Below are 23,224 nucleotides of genomic sequence, written 5' to 3'. Positions count from 1 at the left end.
TTTGAATTCCTCCCCTTCACATTTCATGGCAAGAGCTTGCTGTAACAACAATTTATAACACATACTTTTGATTAGGTGTTACCAATAATCTGTGGTCATAGGGTGGTTATTACATGGCACTGTCCCTAAGAGGAGTGTTCTTCAGGTACTGTGGCCTTTTGATGTTCCCCGGTAGGTAATTTGGTTATAGAAAAGCAAAGGACGGCTTCTTCATGCAACCAATGACCATGCTGAAGCTACTGGGTAGAAAACCCTTTAACAAAAATATAAAATAAACATTTGGCATATTTTCAACAGAGGACCTCTCTATCCAATTTCAAACTTAACTCTACTGTATATAAAAATAAACTAATGGCAAAAGAAAGTGATAGGTTCAAAAAAATAAGTAGTGCAACTTTGGGCTGGTAACACTCCCAGAAGTCTTATTAGATAGCTAGTCAAGACTGAGTACTTTGATTTTCACTTCAACCTCTTCTTATATTTGAGTAGCTACATTAATACAAATATTAAGAAAAAAGATGTCTTAAGTCTTTAAGTTTTGCTGATTCAATAAAAAAGGTTCAGTAGAATAGAACACCTGGCTCATAATATCTTGATGCTCCTGCTCTCTCCACTGGGAGGCTAAAGGTAAGGGGAGGGTTTGACGCAGTGGGCAGTTGACGTCTCGCTGAGGTACCAGTTATGAGGGAGAACAGTGGCACTGGGGCACAGTGGGTTGTGCAGTGGGTGATGATGTCACTCCTCAGTCAAGGCCATGGCTGTCACAGGCACTCGGCGGAAGAAGAAGCTGGATCCTCGGAAGAGATGGCCCTGAGGGGTGAGGTACAAAAACAGTCTCACACTTGAAAAGAAACACAAACACACATATACTGTGTCACGCATGCTCAAATACAGCATCACACATGTACAACCACAGCAAACATCATACATTAATATGAATACTTTTTCTCTCTCTCCAATGTATGTGACTCTACCTGTTGGCTTAGGTGACTCCAGCAGTGGACCCAGGACTTGAAGATAGGGGAGTTAGGGGGAAGGCCAGCCGCCAAACTGTGAACACACACAGGACCAAGATCCATGACTAACCGAAGCTAAATAACACTTATTATTGTATGACTGTCAAATCGGTTTCCTCTCTTTGCTTTGTGTTTTTTTTCCTTTATTTTTTTATACTATTGTGTTATGTTTATAAAGAAGCTCTATCTGTTTGTGAGTTTACAAACACGTTTACAAACATGCCTTAGAATGTTGCACATTACAGAAATCCTCAGTTACTTCTTCAGGTGCCGCATAGACAGTCAACTAAAGAAAACAAGTGAAATAAGAAACGGCGATGGCCGGTCAAATATTACGCAGTAATAGTGGCTTCCGAGATTTTATTCAACACATTTCCTCGATACCGGGAAGGCACTTCATAATTTTTTGACCCAAAACTGCGCCCCTCTCTCCCACCCAATTATTTGTGCTAGTTTCCTGCAATTTTACATGTTGTTCATAATAAACCAGCACAATAAATGAAAATAATTAACATTTTATAAAACAAGACAAAAATTCAGACAATATATCATATTTATGAAATCTTAATAAACAAATACAGTAGCCTACAGACTCTAAAAGAAAATTGGGCCCCATCAACAGGACTCAGCCCCTTGGTCAGCAGCAGAAAGACCCTTGGTCATCATCTTATATACAGTGCATTGCTCATAGATGGCTATCATCTTTTTTGAGGGACCCCAAACTTCAAAAAGTTACCAAAACTATTGGTAAGTTTTGTAGTATTTACTAGCTAAGATTGGCAAAAGATTGGCGTGGTGCAACCGAAATGAGTAAACAACTAGTTTGAAACTAGCTAGTAACAACTAGGGGTTTAGTAACTACTAACTTACGTCAAGTTGGTGCAACCCAGTCCAGTAGGCTACCAGATACGATGTTGTAATGCATGCACATTTTGCTACCACGGTTGCCAGACGGAATTGACAATGTCCAGCCCAACCAGTCTAAAAGCTGCCGAATCCACCCGTCCAGTGTGACCAAAAGTAGCCCAATCTGGCAACACTGCTTGCTACGTTCTTGCAGCTCGCGTGAACACAGGTCCTTCCATCAGCGCTCGCCTGCCGCTTCGATTGCAGACACAAGTTAACGCGCGTGCAGAAAGATGCCACGAAACTCATGTCCGGTAGCTTTCTTTCAAGGAATTTAAAAAATAAAAGTCCCGTAAAACATTACACAACGTTATTTCTAGGCGTGAGAAATTTGAGGTGTGGCGTGAGAGGGTGAGAACTGGTTGAAATGCGTGTGTCTCACGGCCAAAGCGTGAGACTTGGCAGCTCTGATTCATAATGATGGAAGGACCGCATGCTTGAATCACAACACTCTTCATTCGGTAAGCGCAGGCGGAACAGGAAATTACTCAATTGAATTCTGATATTCTAATACTGCGTATTCCAGTTGGCTTAAACTAGCAGATACAGTCAGTCAATTAGGACACTCCATGAAATATTTAGTTCTTTTTTAGGAAATATGGACATATCAATATTTGATCTTCTTTCAAACAATATCTACAGATAACAGTGATGTAATTGAACCAAAAACAATGAAAATGTGACTTTGTTATCACTTATTTAACATAAAATGTAGATGCCAATTGCTACTGAGGAAAAGGTTAGAACACTCTGTGCACTAAAAGCTGATAATGCCCCCTTTGGCTGAAATAACCTTAATTAGACGTGATGTTTGAGGGGTGTCTTGCATGCACAGCCCGTTTCAAATCACCTCACACATCTCAATAGGATTACGGCATAGGCTACACGGCGCCGGATTTGACTGAAACGGCGATGATCTGATATCGTTTGCACCTCACGGCTACACGACTCCGCCGAATTCGTGAGCTGAGACGGTGACGAGACGATAACGCTGGGAGGGTGTTTCCATATCGTTTTTGGAGTCGTGTGGTCGGCGATTGGGTGCGTTTTTCGATAACGATGACGCGGACACCCACAAATGTATTGTGGTTTACTTAATACTGTTCAGCACCTGAGGTTACATTCAATGCATGACTTGTGCTATATAGGCTAAATAAGATTATGAAAGCGGCAAGTAACAAGTGTGCGCATCAAAGGTCTAGGCATTAGGCACGTAACATCCATATGCTGTATAAATAAAGTTAGATTGATTGATGTATTCCACATTTTCCTCAAGCACCCTCTGATACAGTAAAGAATTCATAGTGGATTCTATGATGGTGAGCTGGCCATACTCTGCTGCAGCAAAGCAGCCTCAAACCATGACATTTCCACCCCCATGCTTCACAGTTGGTATGAGGTTCTTGTCCTCTCATTACAGCTTTCTCTGTGTCCCATAAAACACTTGATGATATCCTTACTAGCATTGAATTCCAAGCACTCCTCAATTCCCTTTTTAATATATTCCTTACACTGATAGTCATTCAACAGGCTAGTATTACGTCTCCAGACTGTGTTCCTGGGTTGGGCATCAAAATTCAGTCTCAAATATACACCTGCGTGATCACACATCTCTAACCCCTATGCTGCAATCAATAATCCTCTGCCTCTCTGAGTTAAACATAAAAAAAGAATCAACTCTGGAGTGGACCGCGTGAGGATGAGAGAAAAAAGTAAATTGCTTCACTGATGGATTGAGTTCCCTCCATACGTCAAACATGCTAATCTCTTTAAGCAACTTTGCTACATGTATTGATTCAGGGTTCATCCTTTTTGTTGGGTTCGATGAATCTAGGGCGGTGTGCAGTTGCACATTCCAGTCCCCCCCACAGACCAGAGTATCAGAGACTTCTGTGCCGTATATTGAATATTTTTTTAATAAATGAGTTGTCCCGTCCTGGTGGTCTATAAACATTAAGCAGTGTTACTTCCTTAGAATCGAGAGTCCCTTTCACCAGAACAAAACAACCGTCTTTATCGTTAATTTGTGTGGAGGCTTGGAAAGCCACTTTGTTCGGAATCAATATTGCAACACCCCTTTGGCATAAGATGAGTAAAAAGTGTTTCTGAATCCCATCATTTACATTTTTTCATGTTCCTCTCGCACCATATGAGTTTCTTGCCAAAATATTATATGTTGATTTTCTCTTTTCATCTTAGCCATGAGTTTTCCTCTTTTATGTGGATTTTGTAAACGGTTGACATTAAGTGTAACTATCCTATGTTCTTGTTGAAACATGCGATACCAAATGCGGTGAATCTAATCCCACAGTAAACCCAAGACCTGAAAACATAACTATGTACAGTAACATAAAATATATAAAAAAGTAAAAAATTAAATATTAAGTAAATATTTTAAAAAGTACATTCAAAAGTGTAAAAAACTGTTTGGGTTATAGAATTAACATCCCAGTTAAACATTTGACTAGTAACAAATCAAAATCTTAGTGCGACATTTAAACATTATCTCTGTAGTCCCTGGGTGACCAATTACCAATTATAGGCTACTATCACTACGTCTGTTTGTGTAGTCTTACCACAGGGATGAGATGTCTGGTTATGTAAAATGTATTTTGCACTAGAATGACATCATTCAATATCTCCGGTGCTTTTGCCTTGTTCTCTCCTGATGCGTTTCTTGTTTTCGGGATGTTCTCCCCTCGCCGTCTGCCAGGAGGTCTTGCTCAGCCTCTCCGAGTTTGCTGGGGTGGCGGGTCCCTCATCACCGTTGTCCCTCGCGATGAGCCCTCTCTTTCTCAAATCTTCCATAGCCTCTGCTGCACTGTTGTAGATGAGGGGGCCGTCGTTGTAGAATACGCAGAGTTTCGCTGGTGGCGGAGTCTGGAAGCGGAGTCCCTTTTCTTTGAGTAGTTTTCTGATAGGTGCGTACTCCATCCTCTTTTTTTGTGTCTCCATGGGATAATCTTGGTCGAAGTACACTCTTTTACAGTCCAGGTGAACTTCTCTCTTCCTCCAAGTGGTGCGGAGCACTAACTCTTTTATTTTGTAATGGAGAAAGTAAATTACAATAGATCGGGGGTTAGCACCTTGGAGGCAAGCACCCTGTGGCAGCGCTGTATGCCAAGTTCAGTGTCGGTGAGGGCCAACACCGCCTTGATAAAACCACCAATGAACTCCTCCATGTTGTCTCCTTCGGCAGGCTCAGGGACGCCGTAAAAGCGCATGTTGTTTCTTCGGGAGCGTGCTTCGAGGTCTGTCAATTTTGCTTGAAGCTTTTCTTGAGTATCTAACGCTTGGCGTAGCGCTTCTGTGGCTTCGGTGCACCACTCTTCCATACCCGCCACCCATTCTTTTGTCTCTTCCATTCTTCCCACCTCGTCCTTCAGGTCGGTGGCAATTCCAGTTAATTTGTGATTGATGTCGTCTCTAAAACTTGCCAAATCTCCCCTCAGGTCTTTGGCAAAGACCATTGCCCCCGGGCCGCCCCCCCAACGGAACCCCGCACCTCCCCAAGAAAGAGGAATTATTACGGACGTAGACACCAAACATCTGACAAGTAGGCTAAAATATCCGCTTTTTTAAATGCACCCAACCCGAATCTGGCGAGTGGCAAGCCCATGGGCTCGTTGGTAACGTTAGTACGCCAGTAGTCTTGCATAGCCAAACCTATCTCCATACTTCACTTCGCGCTGGACACACTCGCGTACAAGATTGTGCCCGAGTGTGCGCGCGACACGCGAGAGAGTTTTTGCAGGGTGAGATGTCTGCAGATGGAAAGTAAGCAAGTTGAAACGTTAGCAAATATAATAGCTGAGTGTTCTAACAGAGCAAGTTGGTACAAATTGGTCGTTATTATTGTGACGAGAAAGTGTCTGATTATAGTTCCATGGTATGTAAAATAGTGTCAGAGAGCTGCCAAGTCTCACGCTTTGGCCGTGAGACTCACGCATTTCAACCAGTTCTCACGCCGCTTAATGTACAAGTTAGTACACCCCCTGGACATGACACTGGTATGTGGGGGGTGGCATGGACTGTGGCATGGATGACGCTGTGGCATGGATGACGCTGGTATGTCGCAGGGTCTTACCCCCTGGGGGGGGGGGGGGGGGGGGGGGGGTAAGACCCTGCGACATACCAGCGTCTGTCTATCACTTTTCTTTGATTTCTGGGATGATGTTTATTTTTTCTTTCGGTTAATTTCCCCTTACATATTCATTTTAAGTACAATTTGAAATTGAACTAATTAAGGGGAATAAGTAGACCTGTCTGGGAGCTCTTAGTTTACACAGCCACTCGCCCTGACGCCATACTGGAAGCCTGAGGTTCTTGTCCTCAAATGCTGTCTTTGGTTTGCACCAAACAGCGTCTTTTGTTAGTGTGCCCAAATAATTCAACTTTGGATTCATCTGTCCAAAGCACATTGTTCTCGAAGTCCTGGTGTTTGTAGGTGGTCTCTGGAAAACTTTTAGTCTTGCCCTGATGGTTTGTTTTTGACAGCAAGGGTTTCCTCCTTGCACACCTCCCATGATAATCAAACTTGTGCAGTCTCTTTCTGATGGTAGATGCATGTACTTTGACATCAACTGTGGCAAGAGCTACCTGTAAGTCCCAAATCAAATGTCCATATGTTTAAAAAGACAAAGATTTGTATGGGGTGTCGTATCTTTTCATCTTATCTAATTTTGAAGATTGTACTCTGAACTTGTGAATACTCCTGCCATACATTATACGTCTTTTCAACAAAATGTTGAAGTGGCTGAGTGTACAATACACCGTCAAAACAAAACATGAAATCTACTTTGTCCTATCCCTATGGACAACACCGTCACTGCATTTCAAAAATAAAATTACCTCAAAAACTTACCCACAGTTGTTGACTGCCATCAAGTCTGCCACCAGCATAAATGGGTATGTCAATACACTCACTCCAATCTGGAAATACAGTAGAGGAAGACAAATGAAATGTGTAGCCTGCATGGGAGAGACATTTAAACACATAATAACCTACTTTGGTAGAAGATTTTTGAGACTATGAGAGACTTGAAATATGGGTAACGGTAAACAAAAACTCAAAATAGGCCAGAATATGACATACCCCCATCACAAACTTGGTGTAGCTTCTTACTGCCGGGGCTTGGCTGAACTGAAAAAGCAGGAAGGAGAGGAGGCCTTTTAAAAGTAGTGTTTGGCATTTGGATAAGTATAAATACAAGTATAATCACAAAACATTTTTCAGGATCACAATTCTCTTACTTAACCATGTCCATGTGAAAATATTCACATGTATATTACACAATATGTATGCATATTTAGAAAACAGCACAGAAATAAGCACTGTAAAGAAATAAAGAAAATAAATCAGCACAGAAATGTGTTTTTACACTGTACATTTTTATTTGATTTTAACTGTTTTATTTTTCACATATTTATGTCGAACTATAGGTTTCATCTGCTGGAGCTTTATCACAGTAATTAATTCTACTCTGCATCTCCTATGTAAAGGTCACTGAAGTACAGTGGTCAATACATGGTCTTCATGTTCTCTCACCTATCATCCCTGGTTCTGGGGCATCTGCCATGAGCCATTTGATCTTGTACCAGTGTTGAGCTGCCAGGGCCCAGTTGTTCAAAACTTTTAATCTGGATCAGAATGATCCTGATTCTTTATTGCTATCCAGGACCAGATCGAGCTGGCTGATTTCTCCTATACGACTCAAAATCAGCCGGATAGATCTGGTCCTGGATAGCAAAAAAGAATCAAGATCATTCTGATCCAGATTAAAGGTTTTGAACAACTAGGCCCAGGTGACAACCCCCTAACCCTACCCATTGCCTCGTCATCTCTGGACTGGCACTACCCTGCCTCTGACAAATCAACAGCCCTGTGACCTGACGCTGACATCATCATGCCTCCAGAAACATTGTACATTACTTCACTCCACCCTTGACGATAGATGAAGACAAGCCTTGGCTTGAAGATTCATATTGAATAGATTGTCCATGCTAGCATAATACCATATCTGTCAACAGAACAAGTTTAAATCAGCAAAGAAACCCTAAACTATACACTGCTCTGCTGACTTTGTTAAACGAATCTAGAACTCATGCCCTGTGCCGCATACCGACTATCTAGATTTGTGTACTCTGTTTACTGCTTAATAGACCAAAACCTATTATCTGCTGCTACAGGTTCTGGTCCAGAGCAAGTGTTCTTTAAGGGTGTCTGTACTCTACTACTTACATTGTCGTCCACAGCGTAGGTGTTGATGAAGTGTGCCAAGAGATTACAGCACCACAGGAAGATGACCTCACCCAGGACATGTGGCACTAGGCCCCTGCAAACACACAAGACACACGTTCAGAAATAAAGTATAGGTCAAAAACAATGTCAAAAGCAATGGAGTTAGTAAGAATGGCAATTATGAGGTAGGCTAAATGCCTCTCACTCACCCCACCTGTATTAGTCTGGCTGCTAAGGAAATATCTGACCCTAAACCCCTCCTAAATTTCATTGTTTGGTACCTGTACTGTAGCAATGACAATAAAGTCCATTCATTCATTCATTCATTCATAAATTACTATACAAAGTGAAAATAACATGACTCACACAAAGAATCCTCCAAGACCTTCCTCCTTGAAGATCTTGGTGATGCAGCTGAACACCCCCCTGCCAGAGTAAAACCCAGAAGAATCCAAGAGGAAAACATTCAATTAAACATTCAATTAAACAGCTCCTTCACTATAAGCCTATAGAACAAAGTGTCTGGGATGTGTTCATCCCATTAATTGAAGAACGTACTTCTTAATAAGCCATTAGGTATAACAATGTAAATGTAAGAATGTAAAAATTCTAATATAAGAGGTTACAGCAGGGTTTCCGTTAGAAAAATTTGCCGTCGGACATCGTGTCCGGGAAGAATTCGATTTACCGGACAAACGTGATATATTCCGGTCATCATATTAAAATATAATCACATTTTTTTTTTTCAAAATCATATTTTTTTTCTTCAAATCTAATATAGCTGTTTGTCGCGGTGATTACTGTTGTGTAGCGGCCTATATATGCCATTTAATGTCTATTTCTCATCCGATACGATTAGATGCGAGCTATATAATATATAATAATATAACATGATTTGACGCATGCGCGCTATGCCATGCGTCAAATCCAGCGCTGAACGGGTCCAGCGCTGAACGGGCGCCTCACTGGGAACTGAACAGACAGCATCGATCAATGAACGGACTCCACATTACGTTAACTGAAGTTTGTTAAATTGTTTGGGATTAATGTGAGTTTTCTATTTTCTCTTTCCAGTTTTACCCTTTTTTTAAAATCAATAAAACAACGTCATTTCTATAACCAGGTCTCGCTGGTTGGGAAGGCATTTCGTTTAGCTCGGGAGTATGACAATGGGGAGAACATAACTGTTTATTGAGAAACAAATGATAGGCAGTCTGGGATACGTATATAAAGAAATACCACAATGTCTAGATGTATAACATTTTATTGAACAGTAACAGTGCAAGCATGTAGGCTTCTGGCGTGACACGGCTAGCCTAATTTCCGTTCATATGCCTTTTATCAGATAAAATAAAATAGAATAAAACTCTTTGAAAATAAATAGGCTTTAAATTAACTTGCAATGCGTATAGGCTAATTTCCGTTCGATGTTACAGCCTAGGCTATGCCTTTTCTCAGATAGATAGGGGATAGCCCTGTAAGCTCATACGGGTCTGTATGTCGTCCTGAAGACCGGCTGTTAGATCATATCGCTGAAGTTTGTCTCCATCTTAGTGTAAATGTTGTCCGTTTCGTTTGTTATCCTTGTTATTGTGCGATAAAGTTAAAGCGCTTCGCTTCGGGACACCATTTTCAGCTGAGCACCAAACACACACACTGCCCGAGAGAGAAGGACCCGCCCCCTTTAGTTAGCCTATAGCCTATAGGCTAACTAAAGGGGGCGGGTCCTTCTCTCTCGGCCAGTGTTGTGTGTGTGTGTTTGGTGCTCAGCTGAAAATGGTTAGAGGGAATTATTTTCACCGGACATTTATGTCCGACGAGTTTTCAATTTGTCGGACTTCAACTACTTTTACCGGACAAAGACCGGTAATTACCGGTTAACGGAAACCCTGGGTTACAGTAATGCCATGAACACCTTAATATCGGTCCATGCCAAGCACTACATTAAGTATCTGACACTATCAGAGCACATAATGAGAAGGTGTGTATGCTCCATCATGTATCACATCTTACCCGTACTTGACCTCTCTCCCCACAAACTGGGCCATACAGCGCACTGAGATCACTAAAACACAAGACAACTGTCCATCAGAGAAGGCAACAGTGTAAACTGTAACTGCTAAAAAAAGGGACACAACAAATGATATGCTAGAGTGATCCAAACTCCAGAGTTCAAAAACATAACATTTGTAATGTAGATTACTAGCCTATTCCGAGGAACTAAGCAAACATGCAGGTATACCAATAAGCATATGGAATAAAACAACAGATAAAAAATGGGAATGGCCATAGGACTTACCATGGAACGGATGAGTGGCTATTCTGGACAGGCACTGGATGACCATCTCATGTGACGTCTTACAGAGAGTGAGTGGGTAATCAAACACAGTGCTGGGTACCAGCTGTCATGTGCAAAATTCCTACAACATTCCTAGGCTATACTGAAATCTAATGTAAACACTGCTATAAATAAGATATAGGCTAGTACACAAAACACATAATATATTATGTAACTATCATATAAAATGTTAATTGTCAATTACTTAAATAAAAAAAATAAACTAGTTTAATCTAATATGATCTTTAGATATTCGACTTCTCACCTCTTTGACCACCTTCTGGAGGGAGGTCTTCAGGTCGTCTCGGTTGGATACATGTTCCACCTGCTCTAATGGGATGACCTCGGGAGGTGAAGGACAGCATTTAGACTTTAATGGCTACTTAGTGTCCTGATGACATTTGAATGTGGGTTTCTCAAGTGCATGTCAGCAATGTCTAGACAAGCCACAATCAGGAATTAGTGAAACAGATATTCTAATATTATATAATATAATTGGCTGTCCCATCACTTGGGGTAAACAACACCAAAAAACTGTTAAAAACTAGTTTCACCAATTCCGGATTGCAGTTTTAAGGTACAGCAGACTACTAAAGCGGTACATTTACAAGAGATATGGAAATCACTCAGAGTTCAGTTAGCAAGACAACCTAACATTCATCTAAGCCAAGCATTCCATCACCTGTTTCACTTTACTCCGGACAATAGTGGAGATGGCACTGGACATGATGCGAGGGGACAGGCCACGGAACAGTCCTCCCTTACCATCTATCCTCATGATATGCTGCGCTGCGGACACATACACACCATATCCATGTCACCACCCCTTCGTTCACAGAACTTCACACAAAGGATGACAAATGACGAATGTTACCCTGGCCTCAGCCAGACTCCACTCACCATATGAGAAGAATCCAGGGAGGTACCACACTTTCCTTCCAAACATGGTTGTGCCAACAGTTGGTGCAAGGGGCTCATGTCCAACCTGAAAACCAACAGGAGTTACTGGAAACAAGCATGCCTACTGAAGAGAAGCCAGGACGATGTTGACTATGCATGCCATTGGACAACACAAGTCATCTGCTAGTTATTGTTCAACAATGTCAATATAGACTATAGCTACTATTGTTCAGTTGCCATGCATTCATAATCCATGTCATGGCCCATGGCAACGACAAAATATGGCATAGCATAGCTAAATAGTGCCAAGATCAAGCTGGCAGAGATGCATTTTAACAGCTCCAGCTCCTGAAGCCAGCTTCTGCTCCTAGGCTTTTTGCTAACAAGCAAACTCCAAACACGCAATATGTGCCACCATGACGTCATAGCTTTTTACTTTCTGGTTTCTTGTTTAAGTCATTCTTCCAAACAATTCAATACAATTTAACTTTATTTCAGACACATAGGTCCATATCAGCATAAAATATATAAATAGCCTAATACTATACAAGGACAACACAAATATAATCATTGCAGTCCACAAGTCCACAGTGATTAAAATACAGACATTTGTTCCAATGTTTCCAAAAACAAGAGTAGGGCCTACCTTGTGCCACTTTGTGTGGGCTCAGTTAAAAAAATCTATTAATCGACACATACACACATACAATTCCTCAATACAGCATGAAAGGTGGGAACATTACTAGTCACAAACATATGACTTTGCACTTGTCCATTTTGGGAGCTTGAGCAAGATTCTGAATGCATCATTACATGCCACCCGAAGCTTTACTATACTTGCAACAAAAAGTGGGCTGTATAGAGTGGAGTACAGTAGGCTCTAAAAAGGGATGTTTTAACACCATCTGTATATCGTGACATTAGAATTATAGGGTTCTATCTCCATTTTTGTCCAAATTGAGTTTTTTTTTTACACAATCTGATCCATTAGGTGTTTATTAATGCCTGTGTGGTGTTATTTTAAAAATGTTGACATTTTTGAGTTAGTAATTAATAAAATACAAAGGTTCCATCTCACAAAACATAATGGAATGTAAAAACTTTGACGCTCAATATCTCTGAAATGCCCTAAACGGAGATAGAACCTTATAATTCTAAGCTCACGATGTCAAATGCGTGCCAGCAGCATATTGGCTTGTGCGGACAGTTTGCAACACTGGCGCTGCACATCGTCGTCATCACAGATCATTCCTGATGATGCGACCCAAATATATGTTACATTTAGCGCTTGGTCTGCCTTAAAGGAGGAAGGAACATCTTGCTTCTGATCCTCTAAACAAATATGAATTTAAATGGATGAATCACTTGACTTGTCTAGCTACCTGAATGAGCAGTTTGACATACAACAGCGGGTGTGTGATCGCTGTCACCCCTGCTCCGAGAAGCACGATTTCTGTATCCATGTCCAGGGCTGTCACGGATGCATCGCGGTCAAATTCGGTGTCCCTTCGCCCACTTATTTCGCCGGACAAGTTCTCCGGTGTCACCATTTCACGGCGATAACGAGAGGAATCCTCTCCGGTCGGACAAGAAATGTGTAGGCGGTGCAGAAATGCGCAAAATAAAGACGAGTCACGTGATTCCTAGTTGGGCCAAAACACATTTCGTCAAAAAACGGGCGGGGTTTTAGGTTTATCTGTCATCCATGTCAGACCAAAAAAAGTGTATATTATTAATTCATATATATGTATATTGTGTATAAATATGTGTATGCAAACATAACATGTTTATGTGTGTGTGTGTGTGTGTGTGTGTGTGTGTGTGTGTGTGTGTGTGTGTGTGTGTGTGTGCGTGCGTTGGCGTGCATGCAGACATTATGTGCGTGTGGTGTATGTGTGTATGTGTGTACATTCATCAGAGCAGTTATACGTCATCGCCCTGTCATCAGAACGATCACGCCCCCTTTTGGGTGGTAGAAGTATAGAAGTTTGACTGGCGGTCAATGTAAATTTGTGGTATCTGAACGTGGAGATGTTTGCCAGTAGCTGAAGATCGGCTTGAATATAATCTAAGAGAGTTCAAGTTTAAACAACTCCTAAAGTTCTGAAATGTATTTTTGTGACATTACTGCTCCTTTGATACTGTATTTCCCCTGTGTGGTTCTGGTTGCTTATGCAGTAATATGGTTTGTGGATATACAATGTGACAAATTGAATGTTAACAAGCTGGTTAATATCAGAATAAAACGTGCAGACTGCAGAATGAGTGTTTCTGGTTTATTTTATGACACTGGTGTCGTATATTTCTAACCTGTTGGCTACTAAAATGAAGAATAGTTATTGAGCCGGTTAAGACCATTTATTCAAAATGCAAAAGTACACAGACATCAAAGATGGACGCTGGTCTGGCAAAGAGAGACAGAGAGAGAGAGAGAGAGAGAGGGGGAGGGGGACAGAGAGAGAGAGAGAGGGAGCTGCTTGGTCAAGAGGTGAGGGAGAAGAGAGGCAGGGCCAGAGCCCACATCCTTACTTATAAACTTGGTCAAGATGCAGTCACAGCCAGTGGTCCTATCAGGTCAGGGGGAGGGGCCAGGAGGTCATAAATACCTTGCCCCACAGTCAGGAGCAAACATATAGGCCCATTATTAAGTACAAATAAACTACAGATTCCCCCCTCGGAATACCCAGAGGGTGTTCCGAAACTAAATGACCACAAAACAAAAACAAAAACACAAAACCCCACCGACTGCAACTAAGAAACCAAAGAAAAAAAATAAAATAAACAACATGTTCCAATAAACAACAGAAAAACTACATCAACACACAACACAAGAAACATAATAACACAGACCAACCCAGCACCAGTACCAGCAACCAAAGATATCATATAAACCAAATACAAAACAATCAACAATAAAAAAGAATCCTAAAAATAATAATACAAATTAAACTAAACACAGTTCATCATGCACAAATCAATACAGAAACTTCCAACGACCGATGTTTTCTTTGTCCTTGAAGCGTCAGGGTCAGAGGTTGCTAGCACTTGAACCCAGTTGGAGAACAGCCTTTACCGCTGTCTCAGATTGATAACACTTTCATAGTCAGGAGCTTCCATTTTCGTTGCGCTAGGAACAGAACCTCTCTCCTAGCTTTGTATAACCACCACATCACTTCTCAACTGACCTCAATCACACGATATAGAAACAAACAAACAATACACAAATAATGACATTCAGTTATCATAACACATAATTCTCCAACAGTAAGCATAGGACAAAGGGAATGCATTAATGCATATATCTTCACCTCAGGTGAGGACTAGTCTTCTGAAAAGTTCATTAACGTGGACTGAGTGACTGATTTTCCAAAAACAGTCAATGAGGCCCTGCCTCCTAAGAAAGTCAAAAATCATGTCTGCTATAATAGGTGCTCCTATCTTAGCAAAATAAGTTTCCCATGCCCCTAAGACCGTTTCCAGCCATGCTATCATCTGCTGTCCATTCCCGTCGTTCCCTTTGATCTGCTGCTTCACTACCCTATTCATAGTCTTTAATCTTTTCCTAACTGGTCGTCGTCCGTCAGTGTCATTGAGGTTCAGGCAGCCGCCTGGTCCCCTCCCACGCTGATCAAGGTCTGGGGAGTCGCCCTCAGCATCATCTGAAGCATGGTGCAGGCACTCGCCAGCATCCCCAGTAGCACAGGTGTCCAGGCTTTGGACACTCCCAGGCTGGACCTCCAGACTGTCAACACTCTCTGCTTCGTTGGTTTCTGGTTCATTGGCATCTGGACAGCTTTCCACTGTCCCCTCGGTTTCAGGCACTGCCGGTAATGTCACTGGCTGTAACACTGGCATTGCCACTGGCTCTGGCAACACCACAGCATCTCGTCGTAGCTCCTCCTTCTCAGGTTCTCTGGGGACCTCGGCACCTGTTGGCACAACATCCTGCCTACTCTGTACATCCACCCCCCTGTCCACCACCCGTGGCCCTATTGGGGTAGGGATATGCCCAGACACCACTGGTGTACCCACTCTGATGTTGTTTCTCCAACAGACCCCACATTGACCTAAAGCATGGTCAATCTGTTCCATCAAATATGGACTCCAAAACCCATATTCCTTGGTGATCTTGCGTCTTACCTCCCCCCTAGCCACATGTGCTAATCCATGAGCTTCCCGTATTAACATGCCTATTAAATCTGAGGGTGCTACAACCAACCCCTCATGATTCCTCCATAGACCTGTGTCATCCTGACTTGCCCCCCTTGCTAGCCAAACGTTCTTGTCTAACGTAGTTACTCTACTCTGTAACATCAATAAATCCTCAAGTGTGACCATGCCCTGTAATTGCTTTTCATGTGTGACCAGAAGACCTTTACCTGCCTTGTCTGCTCCTGTAATGGCTTTGGCTGCATCCTCTGCAGCCCTGTTACCTTGTGTGACATGTGATGAGTCAGACCTGTGTGTGGCACACTTCACTATGGCTAATTCCTTTGGCTTCATCATGGCTTGTAACAGCTTCATGATCTGTGCGTGATGCTGTATAGGCGTACCATCAGTTCTCTTAAAACCCCGCCCCCTCCATACAGCTCCATTAAAATGACAAACATTATGTGCATAGGCAGAGTCGGTGTACACTGTCACTCTCCGTCCGGTTCCCAAGTTGCATGCTTCCGTGAGGGCAATCAATTCAGCCAACTGAGCCGAGCAAGGCTGAGGAACTGCCTCAGCCTGTTCTACAATAAACTTTGAATTCTGTGCTTTAACTAAGGAATACCCAGCGCACAAAGTTTCTCCTACCCCGTAACAAGACCCATCAACCCAATATTCTATATCAGCTCCCTTTAAAGGCAAAGCTTGTAGGTCTGTTCTATGCTTAATCACTCTGGCTGTCGATGGAATCTGAACACCGGATGGCACCGTCACCTGACAGCCGTCAGGTGTGCATTTTACTGTACAGTTCAATTGGCATAGAGCATCTCTCCCTAGCAGCCCTGTTGGCGTGTGTTCTGACACAAATGTTGACAGAGTTGCTCTCTGTCCCTTGTACTCTAAGTCTACAAGCTCAGTTGTAGGAATCAGCTGTTTAATTCCCTCAAATCCGATTGTCTTCACATATTCTCTAGACATAGGAAGGTGCGTGGCGCCTTCAGGCTTCTGTGTCACCACCAGCTGGCACCTCCCACTCGGATCTTCCGGGCACCCCTATAGGCCAGCTGCTGGGCCTCCGTAAGGGTTCATCACTCCTGGAGCAGGTGTAGTAGGGGGCCAATATCCTCCTCTTTGGCTCCCCCCTGCGCCCCCCTGGGGCCTGTTGCAGCAGGTACAGGCTAGATGTCCATTCTGGTCGCATTGGTAACATGGTTCTAGCATCTCCTTCCCTGCTGCTGTCCATCCCCCTGGTGGTGGTCCTTGGCCAGGCTGTGTGTACATCTGGTATGGAACCGCTTGCACCCCTGGTGGTCCTTGTGGGTATGGATACCCCCCTTGTGGCCCCTGTGGGTAGGACTGGTAAGTAGCAGTCTGCACTCCAGGTGGCTGTTGCTGTGGGGCTAAAGCCTGCACTCCCTCTATGTTCCTCTCGCTTTCAGTCAATTGCAAATGAGTCAATATTCTGAGGGATTCTTCGTCTCGTGCCTTCTGTATCTGAATGTTCTTTCGATATAACTCAACTTGATGAGCTACGTGGTCTATATAAACAGCTTTGTTCATGTGTCGTAGCCCCACCACTTCTGCTAGCTTATCCTTAACTGGGGTAGGAAGCCCTTCTTGTATTTTTTCCCTGATTATGGATTTTTCTAAGGGGTTATCTTCAGCGTCTTTCCCTGTTACACTTCTCCATTGAGAGTGCACACGGGCAACATAACCCCTGGGATTCTCATCCCCCCCCAGTGGCTTCACAATGATATTGTCTGGGTGAATGTGAGTAGGGTAGATCTCCCTGATTGCTTTCCACAGTTTGCCTCTGTTTGCTGCGAAGAGCTCTGGATCATAAACTGATGTATTGATATATCTATGAAGTCCTGCCTTCATCAATATTTCCTGCATTGTATCCAATCCTGCAATAAAAGCTAAGAGTCTTTTCAGGTCTCCCATTGCGGCCTGCGTTCCTGTCAGTATCACGTCGACCTCTCGCGTCCACGAATGTCCTCCCTCCTCCAGAACTGGGAGTTTCTCGATCACTTCAGACAGATCTGTATGATGCCACGGATGATATTCCATCTTGTTACCCCGAATCAGCACTGGACAGTTCTTTAATGTATTTGATGACATTCGGTGACAATCTTCCTCTCTTTCCGCTTTCTCCGGGCGTCTTCTCCCACCTTTCCTTTCGGCTGTGACTATCATCTTCCTGACCCGAGCGTTGTAGCCTTCATCAGCATTGTCGTCATCACTTGAGTCTTCACTGCCATCTTCGCTGTCATCTTCCTCGTCACTCCTGTCGTCCCCTTTTCCCCTTGGCTCCTTCTTCTTCTTCTTCTGGGAATGGTCCTTCATTGCCTTAGCATATGGAGGGGGACTGGAGACTGGACACATGTTTGTGAATGGAATGTTCAATTTCTGTTCCAGTGTTCTGGCCAATTCATTTTTCTTTTCTGGATTCATGTGAGCTGTTTTCTCATTCCAAGCTGATGCTACTTTCTGCCCCTCTACCTTAAAGAGGTCTAAGATGTCTAATTCTAACTTGCGTTTCTCTGACCTATCTTTCCCTTTCTGATTTGCCTTGTGTACATTGATAAGTATCTCCAATGTTGCAATTAATTGTAAATTAAGGCTGCCCTCTTTCGGCCACGGCTGTTCAATGTATGCCCAACGGCTATTCCATTTCGTTGACATTTTGCTAATTTCCCTAACAAGAGGATTCATTTTTTCCACTATAGCCATAGGGGATAAAGTTGCCAATATTCCACTATCCTCACTAATATCTTTTAACACCTTCGTTGAATTTGCTCCCATTTTAAGCTGATTGATTTATACTGCTCAATATGCTGAACATATTCTATAAGGTGTACTTTTCTTACAACCCACCTTCCTATTGTCTTGTTTGCTAAACAAATGCTAGTCCAATATAACTGTATTAACCATCCCCACAAAACCCTGCAACTCAAAATAACAGATTTGCCTCTTGTGTATGTCAGTGCAGTATTAACTTAAATCTAATATCTGTGTAAGTACTTTATACTTAAATGTGTTTCCTAATTGTTTATGAATATGTGTCACTTAATTACTCATTCAATACTAATTACAGTTCTGGTCAACACAATTATTAAATCACAAAGGTTGGTCAACACCTAAGTATTCACCGATTTACAAAAACCCTTTTACTGCTTAATTATCAATACAAACTATTCTGCTATTCCTAATCAAATACTGTGGACATGACCTAACTTGAAATAAAAGATGTAAATTACAAATATTAATTATAACCTGTAAAGAAATCGACTTGTTATTTGGAAAAGAATGAATGATTAATTATTAATTACAATCTGTAAAGAAATCGACTTGTTAAGTGAAGGGAATGAATGATTAGTTAGAATTATTCATTGACACTTCATTGATGTAAACCTGTGAAGTCAATTAGCTATTATCAACATATCATTAGATTGTCACAAAACAATTGATCAAAGTTTTGTGAAAACAGAGAAATAAAATGATCTGAATAATTAATTCAATCAATTTGTAATTAATTAAATTAATTAAAGTAATGTAATACATTACAATCATTTATAACCATCTATTTATTAATGTATCGGACTGTTTCATCGACCTCAGCTGTATCTCCCTGAGGATTTAGTGTTTTAAAATGTCTTGTCGTATTTTGTCCAGCAGGCGGCGCCATGCAACCGACTTGCGTATCGATTGCGCATGCGCCAGTTCTTCCGTGTAAAATGGAGTAGGGGAAGGAGGGGCTAGTCTTTGTCCTTCTCCTCTGTGGGGAAACCCGCCGTGGACTCCCAGATCAATCTTTACAACATAACATTGCTTTTCCACAATAATGCCATCTTCCACGACACAACAACTTCACGATTATCTTTCAATCCAGTTAGACTATTATTTATCTTTTACTTTTAACAAACAATGCTTAAACTTTAAACTACTTTAAAATGTAATTAATCAAAGTCAGGTTCCTTTCTAAAGGAGTGTTTGTTTGCAGAGGCAAGAAGAGGGGGGCTTTACAACCCGTTTTCCTTGAAAAATCACCGCGTGTTTGTAGCCTGATGTGTGAAAAGGCCAGAGGGCAGAAAGCAGGGGGGTCAATTTAACAACCCTTTGTCTAACCTCTGGGGAAAACCGCGCCCTCTGTGCGTGTCTTTTCTCCGGACAAAGGGCAATGGCGTCTAAGAATGGATTCTATGACACAGTTCTGAAGAATTGATTTCTTAATCTACTTCAAATAATGCTCTTATTTACAAAACAGACTCCATAATCCAGTTACACTTTATCAAATTTAGAAATACGTATCCCCTTACCATTAACACATTAATACACTCATCAGAATTTTCTCTGATCTAATACACGTATATCAGTAATATACCAGTCCACTTCAAAATGCCTTTATCAGTTTGTTTCTGGCAGTCTACACTTTTTCATATAGACACTATTAGAGTACGTCTTCCTCTAATACCAAATTTTACACACATACACGATATTCCATAACACCATGCAAATCAAATCACTCATTTACAAATACCTTACAAATTAAATCGTATATTTTCAAATACGGGCTTCTTAACCCGGCTCTCACCCCCAGTTTAAAGACTATGAAAGATGTGTTTCCTTTTCCAACAAGTTACTTTACTTTAAACCTTAAAGTTGAAGGTTGTTTTAGTCTCAAAGAAAACGCTTGAAAACCCAGCTGTTGCACACGCGCCCCTAGTGGTTTAAACAGAAAATAGCGCTATTTTAATTCTTACCGTCTTCAGAGCCGTGGATTCAGCTTAAGTTTTCAAACGTAGATTCCTTTTTATAGACCTCCTGGCTGGCTCGCCATCTGTCGTATATTTCTAACCTGTTGGCTACTAAAATGAAGAATAGTTATTGAGCCGGTTAAGACCATTTATTCAAAATGCAAAAGTACACAGACATCAAAGATGGACGCTGGTCTGGCAAAGAGAGACAGAGAGAGAGAGAGAGAGAGAGAGGGGGAGGGGGACAGAGAGAGAGAGAGAGGGAGCTGCTTGGTCAAGAGGTGAGGGAGAAGAGAGGCAGGGCCAGAGCCCACATCCTTACTTATAAACTTGGTCAAGATGCAGTCACAGCCAGTGGTCCTATCAGGTCAGGGGGAGGGGCCAGGAGGTCATAAATACCTTGCCCCACAGTCAGGAGCAAACATATAGGCCCATTATTAAGTACAAATAAACTACACTGGTTCACATGACCAAGGTCAGGCTAGTACTGTATTTACACTGTGTTGCCCAGTCAATAAAGATGTTTCCTTATGACTTCTAACTTCTCTGGGCGTGAGACACACGCATTTCAACCCGTTCACACGCCGCATTTCAGCTAGCTAGCGTTTACGTTAGCCCAATATTGCTAGCTTAGCAGCCAATGAGGGGGCTCTTCACGAGTGCTTCGCCAACCAATCAGGTAGCGGTATTGCCCTGCCTTCCCCTACCATCCTAGGTTTCGCAAATTCGCCGGTAGCGGTATTGCCCTGCCTTCCCCTACCATCCTAGGTTTCGCAAATTCGCACCGCGGATAGTAAAAGTACGGAAGCCCTAAAAGGCCATGGTATTCATGCTTTTTATACACAAATGTAGTTTTCCTAATAACGGGATAACAAGGCTTAAAACTAATCCTAGACTAAAAACGCAGTCCAGAACTAGGTTTAAGTCTTGTCTGTGAAACCGGCCCAATGTGTATGCCATCAAATCAATCTTTGTTTGCATCTCTCCATAGTGCATACTGTGAAAAAGCAACTACATAGGGGAAACAATGAATAAACCAAAAATATACTATAAACAAACTACTTATAAGAATATCAAATCACTAATGTGGCAGATAATGACATCTGTAGGCCTATAATCTGGATAATGTCTGTATAAAAGTTGTTACCCAAATTGAAAATGAGATCAAACGGTTTACCGGTAATTGAAATGTTGAGCAATAGTTTGAAATACATGCTAGACTGATTGATTGATTGATTGAAAACTTTATTAGAAGATTTGCAGAAGTAGGTACATGAAAGTACATATTACATACAAGGTCAACTAAAAGGATAAAAACCCAAGAAAGCCACTGGCTTATTTCAATTGGGGTCCTTGTCAATTCAAAGCAGCCTAGATGTGAATGAATGAATGAATGGTCTTTATTGTCATTGCTATAGTACAGGTACCAAACAACGACATTTGGGAGGGGGGAGCCTTTTATACATAAATAAAGGCTATGTACATTATCCACTATACTATACTGTACAGATAAAACACTGTGCTGTACTCTATGCTATGCTATACCTATTCTAACATTTCCTATTTCTCTGCAACCTTATGTACCCTAGGGTTGTCTACAGTTGTTATGCACTTATATCATAAGCTCATAGGCTAGCTAGCTAACTATCTAGCTAACGTTAGCTGCTCATCCAACATTGCAAATCATACGTAGCTAGCTGGCGTTAGCATTGTGATGTGTAGCATTATATCTTACCTGATAATCCAAGTGTGGACCCGATCTCACCCCATGCTCGGTCCTTTACCTGGGCATCATGGTACAATCGATCATTTGTCGCATATAAAAAATTATATTTTTCGACCTCAAGGATCAGCCGTTTGTCGTCCATTCCTGCAACAAGCTTTCAAGCACCTGTGGTGATTGACAGCTGACTCGCGTGAATAGCAATTAGTAGTAGTAGTTGGCTACAAGAATGTTCAATCTGGTATTATCTCTATTAACCGCTGTGGTGATTTAACAGCTGATTAAAAAATACCAAAATAATATAATAATATCAAGTAGACTACAAACAGAGCAAAACAATAAAACAACACCAGAAAACAACCAATAGGCTATACAATTATAACCAACAACTATAATTGTAAATATACAATTTATCTCATTATGACGCATGTGTCCGCCGTCAAAAATCAAACTTAGCCGAATTTGTACTTTTGACGCAGCCATCGGACGCAACGCAACGCTGACGCAATGCAGCAAGTGGAGCACCTTTCATTGATTACAATGCATTTGATCCCAATTCCGGACACAACGCACATTTGATGCAACGCTCGATGGCCATGGTGGAGCTTGGCCGTAAGCTAGCTAGCTAACATGGGTTGATTGTGATTGCGCTAACTTAGCTAGCGTTGAGCTACTGTTGTTTAACCCTACAAGCTTTTTTACTTATTTTACCTATTTTACTTTTATGCTTATGTTAGCTAATGATATGTCAATTTCAGAAAACTTAATAATGCGAGTAGCTACATTTAATTTCTTCCATGGAGAGAATTCTGAAGTTGAAAATGCTGTTAGAAATCTTCTCAGCTGCCCTAGACAAAACTGCCCACAACCTAGCAGCAGTAGTTACCCCACAGTGCACCAGCCCGTGGGCACACTAGCTGGGGCAAGTGGTGCCCTTGGGGTTGGCCAGCCTGTTATGAGACCTAACACAGTGCAGCAAGAAATGCAACGGTTGGTAATTGTGTACTCAAACTCTCATTCATTTTTCACTATGTACATGTTTATATTCAAATCCTCTAAAAAGGTCACCTCCTCTAAAAAGGTCACACTCAAAGACGCTTTACAAACGGAAAAGATAGAGTAGTAAAATAAAAAGAAACAAAAAAATAGATAAAAGAAAGTATATGGGTCTAATAAATTTTTTGATTACTA

General features: G+C 41.8%; 1 protein-coding gene across 1 annotated transcript; it reads right to left on the bottom strand.

Moving 5' to 3' along the window:
- Positions 1 to 735: 735 nt before the first annotated feature.
- On the bottom strand, positions 736 to 12,951 carry LOC308159971 (mitochondrial carrier homolog 1-like; the record flags this gene model as incomplete). Its single annotated transcript, XM_080533808.1, has 12 exons — positions 736 to 810; positions 975 to 1,050; positions 6,787 to 6,854; positions 7,018 to 7,065; positions 8,164 to 8,257; positions 8,530 to 8,589; positions 10,177 to 10,228; positions 10,463 to 10,520; positions 10,767 to 10,844; positions 11,184 to 11,290; positions 11,402 to 11,486; positions 12,784 to 12,951. 12 exons carry the CDS (start codon positions 12,949 to 12,951, stop codon positions 736 to 738), a joined length of 969 nt encoding a protein of 322 aa, XP_080389934.1.
- Between the last annotated feature and the right edge of the window lie 10,273 nt (positions 12,952 to 23,224).

Source organism: Nansenia antarctica, assembly GCF_963989245.1.
Source record: "Nansenia antarctica genome assembly, chromosome: 6".
In the NCBI taxonomy this organism is placed as follows: domain Eukaryota; kingdom Metazoa; phylum Chordata; class Actinopteri; order Argentiniformes; family Microstomatidae; genus Nansenia; species Nansenia antarctica.
This window is presented reverse-complemented; position numbering and strand designations above follow the sequence as displayed.